The sequence below is a fragment of the Grammomys surdaster genome, unplaced genomic scaffold (assembly GCF_004785775.1).
Source record: "Grammomys surdaster isolate TR1022 unplaced genomic scaffold, NIH_TR_1.0 203, whole genome shotgun sequence".
NCBI lineage: Eukaryota > Metazoa > Chordata > Mammalia > Rodentia > Muridae > Grammomys > Grammomys surdaster.
The window spans coordinates 1,780,505-1,785,772 of record NW_021604648.1 but is presented as its reverse complement, the minus strand read 5'-3'; the positions used below and the strand labels follow the sequence as shown (position 1 = coordinate 1,785,772).

At 46.8% G+C, this 5,268-nt stretch overlaps 1 protein-coding gene across 1 annotated transcript; it reads left to right on the top strand.

Moving 5' to 3' along the window:
- The first annotated feature begins 2,446 nt into the window (after positions 1 to 2,446).
- On the top strand, positions 2,447 to 3,413 carry LOC114623999 (olfactory receptor 2AT4-like). The gene has a single exon (XM_028770752.1). It carries the CDS (start codon positions 2,447 to 2,449, stop codon positions 3,410 to 3,412), a length of 966 nt encoding a protein of 321 aa, XP_028626585.1. The 3' UTR covers position 3,413.
- Positions 3,414 to 5,268: the final 1,855 nt, after the last annotated feature.

Below are 5,268 nucleotides of genomic sequence, written 5' to 3'. Positions count from 1 at the left end.
AACCTGTGCCCCAGCACAAGTGTGAATGTCAGAGGACCACTTTTGGGATTCAGGGTTTCCACTGTGGATTCAGGGATCAAACTCAGGTTAGCAGACTCAGGTAGCAAGAGCTTCCATCCTTCACACCATCGTGCCAGCCCAGGTTCTTCAGTCTTAAGAAGCATGACCTGCCGGGAGGGCTCTGTGATGGGAGATGATGGACTTCAAGGGCAGGCTGAACATTCAGGTAACTCTTGCATCTGCCCTTCTCTCTCTATCAGGGGTAGGGCTGGTGCTAGAAGATTCCCTACGGCTGGGCCTTTTGGCCCTAAGCATGGACTGCACTACTTAGACACAGACTGTAATTCAGGGTAAAACAACCACATCTTAGCAAATGAAGCAAGCCTAAGGAATGTTGGCATTTCCTATGATGAACTGGTTGGCACCAAATATCAAACTCTCTAAGAAATTGAGAAGCTTTGGTGCCTCTGCTTTGATGGTAGCCCAAGCCTGGACTGCCTATTAGACAGTCCAGTACCAGGCAAAATCCACACGTTAGCTCTCCACCAGGATCTCAGCATCCATGTCTCTGTCAGCGAATAGTGGGCAGAGGGGGAGAAGCAGGGGAAGCTGGGGCACCTCTGAGTGTGTCCTTCTCAGGTTCATTCCTCCAACATAACTCCTCACTCTCAAGCTCAGTCTGATCCTGGGAAAACAGACAATCCCTGATTGACTGGGAGCTGCAATGTCCTGGAAGGGCAGGTGGTGTCCCTGAGGGTGTGAAGCAACTAGACTACTGAATCCATTGGCATGTGGGGGTCTGATTCATGGCGTCTCAATTGGAACCAATTGGCATACTCTTTTGTAAAGTCAAGGACATACTGTCAAGGAGGTGTTTGTATTACCAGACACCAATTTAAACTCTACCATATTGAGCCTCAGAAAAATATTTGCATTTAATCTTTTCCGATATTATCAACTGAAAAAGGGGAAGTCAAAACCTCTGCCCAAATATTTTTGGCTTGGAAATTTGATGTCTGGATTCCTCAGGAAAGATGGAAAGAAGAAAGAGCTATGCCCCAGAAAGCAGAGACTCAGCACAGTCTTCCTGGCATTTCAGCCAGCTGGTGGGGCCCCCAGGAAAGCCCCCTTCCTCCACTGCAAAGTCTCTGGCCTACAGGGATGGGATGACTGGAAAAGAATTCTTAATATTATATAATTGCTTGTGCATGAGAAATGTTTTGTTGGAAAATGGAAAAATAAAAGTCATGGGCTCCGTAAGACTAAGACACAGTATTATCAATGTCAGGAGACACTTGCCTCCCATGGTCCAAGGGACAAGCCTAAGGCTGAGGTTTAAACAGTATTTGTCTTTAGCTTAAGTCCCTGCATCTGTGGGTTGAAACGTTCCATTTTGATTCTTCTGAGAGTTTGTTTCTGCAGAAACCGATACTCCAAGCATCTCTCAAATCCTGTACAAATCATCCCTTCCCCATCTACCCCAGGACATCATGGCACCTTCTGAACAGAGATCAAAGAGGCCTGCTGAGTGATGGCCATACAGTGATTAACCAGGGTACCATCTGGGCTGGGGAGAAGCAGCCAGTGGTCCTGCAGAGAGACTGCTATGGATTCTGTCATGCAGAATCACCAGAGAAGAATCATCAGGTCCCCTGACTTGACAGAAAACCTAAAACATTATTGATGTCACCACTTTTCCTTAAAATGACAGAGACCCTCACACTGAGAGGGGGTGGGGAGACAGATGTGTCAACTTAGAAGGAGACAGCAGGACTGAGCAAACAAGAGAGAAGGAAGTCAGTGGTGGGTTAATAGTTACACTGGGAAGACAGGATATTCCCATAAAGAGACATCCACCCTCCCCAACTGCAGGGCCACAAAGGTACCAAAAAACCAAAAACCAAACCCTGAGACAAATCTCAAGTGAAAAGTAGATGAGTTAGTTGACTGGAGAAAGCTGATATTCCTGAAAGAATCTTGCAGACATGGAAAGGAGAGCCCAGGCCATCCACAGTGCTTAGCACAACTGCAATGGCATAATGGTATCACTGCTTCTTTCATGCCTTTCCTTACCAGGAGTCTTTCAGTCCTAGGAGGTTAAAGCCTCTCTCCTGATCAACACATCTGTGTGAACTCAGTGAATGACACATAGTTTTTATATTACAGGGTACCTCAGTGGCTCTTATATGTCTTTTATTTTTTTCTATAAGGTTTATGTTGCAAGTGCTTAATCCATCCTTGATTTTAAAGGGAAGATGGAGTTCTGGCATAGGTTGGGGAATCTTGGCACAAGACAGAGCCCATGTGCTTCCTCTAGAATTGACAGTAAATGAATTGTTTATCTCAATCAGACAATAGCCATTCTGTAATTCTCATCTCAGAACCTTGGGTCCTTCTGTTTACAGATTGGCATGGAACCCTCCTGAGCATCCGGCTTTAACCCACCATGGAGAGCATAGCCTGTAATGGATCAGGGAACTCTCAGACCAGCTTCTACCTTACAGGCATCCCCTCTCTGCAGAAATCCCTCTTCCTTCCTGTCTTCTTTATCTTTCTCCTCCTCTACCTGCTCATCCTGGTGGGGAACTCCCTGATCCTGGTGGCTGTGGTGGCCGAGCCCAGCCTCCACAAGCCCATGTATTTCTTCCTAATCAACCTCTCAGCTCTAGACATCCTCTTCACCACAACCACTGTCCCGAAGATGCTGTCCCTACTCCTGCTGGGAGACCGCTTCCTCAGTTTCCCTGCCTGCTTCCTGCAGATGTATTTGTTCCACAGCTTCTCCTGCTCAGAAGCCTTCATCCTGGTGGTCATGGCCTATGACCGCTATGTGGCTATCTGCCGCCCTCTGCACTACACCGTCCACATGACCCCACAGACAAACACTGCACTGGCAGCCAGTGCCTGGATCACCGCCCTCCTTCTGCCCATCCCAGCAGTGGTACAGACTTCCCAGATGGCTTTTGACAACATTGCCTACATCTACCACTGTTTCTGTGATCACCTGGCTGTGGTCCAGGCCTCCTGCTCAGACACCAGTCCCCAGACACTCATGGGCTTCTGCATTGCCATGGTGGTGTCCTTCCTCCCCCTCCTCCTGGTGCTTCTCTCCTATGTGAGAATCCTGATGTCAGTGCTTCGGATCAACTCCAAGGAAGGGCGTTCCAAAGCCTTCTCCACCTGCAGCTCCCACCTCCTGGTGGTGGGCACCTACTACTCTTCCATTGCCATAGCCTATGTGGCCTACAGGGCTGACCTGCCCCTGGACTTCCACATCATGGGGAACGTGGTCTATGCGATTCTCACACCTGTCCTCAACCCTCTCATCTACACCCTGAGGAACAAAGATGTCAAGGCGGCCATCACTAAAATGACGTGTCACCAGGATCCAAAGAGTATTGGAAAGCCCTAAATTTATCCATAATGGAGTAAACTGAACTTTCCCCCATAATCATCACCAATAATAGAGAGGAAATTGTGGCAAATTCACACAGCTAAGTAATCAGAACACAAATGCACACAACATGTCTCCTGTGCTGTAAATTTTCTTACTCTAGAAAGTAGATGGATAGAATTCTTGGTCTACTTTTAAACAATCACTCTTAAATTTTATAAAACAGTGATGTGTACAACTGGGGAAGGGAGTGAGGGGGGTCACAGTCCCATGAATTCCAAAAATTTTGATCTCAGAGACTTTAGTATTTGCTTGCCAAGTAATTCTTTTCTCTTGGATCTACTGTTGATTTTTCTGAAAATCCCCAGTGTTTCTGACACGTAGCTGTGACTCATTTTTGCCCTCTTTGCAGAAGCTACCATTTAAAAACACCTCTCAAGGGAACAGTGGGAACTGCAGACTCCCTTAGCTGCCCCGACATCATCTCCAGTATTCTCATGACAATCCCATAGGGGACACACCTCTGTTCACTAGACTCTCCTGGAGTCACAGGAGCAGAGCACAGCCTTCAGTCCACTAACATTCGGTGAGGGAGTCTCAGCATAACCCACTTGGGCAGTTTCCTTCCCCATGTATGTCTATGAAGGTGCAGATCCCCAAATGGGTGCTGGGAATTGAACTCGGATCCTGTGGAAGAACCTTCAGTGTTCCTAACCACTGACTCATCTTTGTTCCTGGGAAGATTTCTTTCTAAATACCTGTTCCACTCATCCAGGGACTGAATAAAAGTGTACAAGGATTTAGGTGGTAAGAGATGGGGGAACCTAGGTGCTGACAAAAGTGTACAAAGTATTTAAGTGGTAAGAGGTGGGAGTCCTAGATGCTGGATATTCTCTTATCTGGCTTTTCACACGTAGTCTCATTCCAATATCTGGAGTTTCTGCCAATCAAATCTCAAATCATCATCATGTAAAACTCAGTGTAGCTTGACACAAACCTCAACACACCTGTGAAGAGATGATCTCAGTTGAAGACTTCCCTCATTAGTTTGCCTATGGGCATGCCTGCAGGACATTTTCTTGAGTACAGCCCTGGGAGAGTAATAACCATTCCAGAGCACTGGGCCTAAACTGTAAAAAATGGCTTCTGCAAGGCAGAAGAGAGCCAGTAATAATTGCCCTCCATGATTCATAATTCCTGTTTCAGTTCCTGCCTCCAGGTTCCTTCCTTGCGTCTCTACCTTAGATTCCCTCAATGTAAACTAAGCCAAATAAATTCTTTCCTCTGCAAGTTGCTTTTGGTCCTGGTGTATTGTCACAATAACAAAAACTTGAATGGGACAGAGCTCAATAATGATGCAACTCGGGAATTGGTTAGTCCTGGGATGCAGCAGTCTGGGACCACTAGACCACAACAGTTCTCAACCTGTGGGCCACGACCCCTTTGGCAAACTTCTGTCTCTAAAAGTGTTTGCATTATGGTTCTTAACAATAGCAAATCACAGTTGATATGTTTTGTAATGCAGCAGTGTGATGCGGAAGTAGGGGGTGACTAGTAGGCCCTTGCCAAGGCACACCCCCCAACCTGAGCACGAGGCATCAGACAAACAATGGCTCTAGTATAAAATGAAGTTTATTTGGAAAGAAAGAAGGGAAGAGGCCATCTGGGAACACATGGGGAGGGAGGGATGAATGGGAGAAGAGGGGAGGGAGGGACAGGGAGGAAGAGGGAGGGAGAGAGGGAACAATATTATTGAGCAAGTCTCCTACCTGGGTGTTACTACCTGCTGGGTGGAGCCTAGAGGAAAAGCTAACAATGATCATTAAGTAGCAATAAAAATAATATGGTTGGGGATCACCACAGAAGAGGAACTG

Bases quoted from the DNA above. Each gene is read 5' to 3' on its own strand.
- LOC114623999 (XM_028770752.1), top strand. From the start codon at position 2,447: ATGGAGAGCATAGCCTGTAATGGATCAGGGAACTCTCAGACCAGCTTC.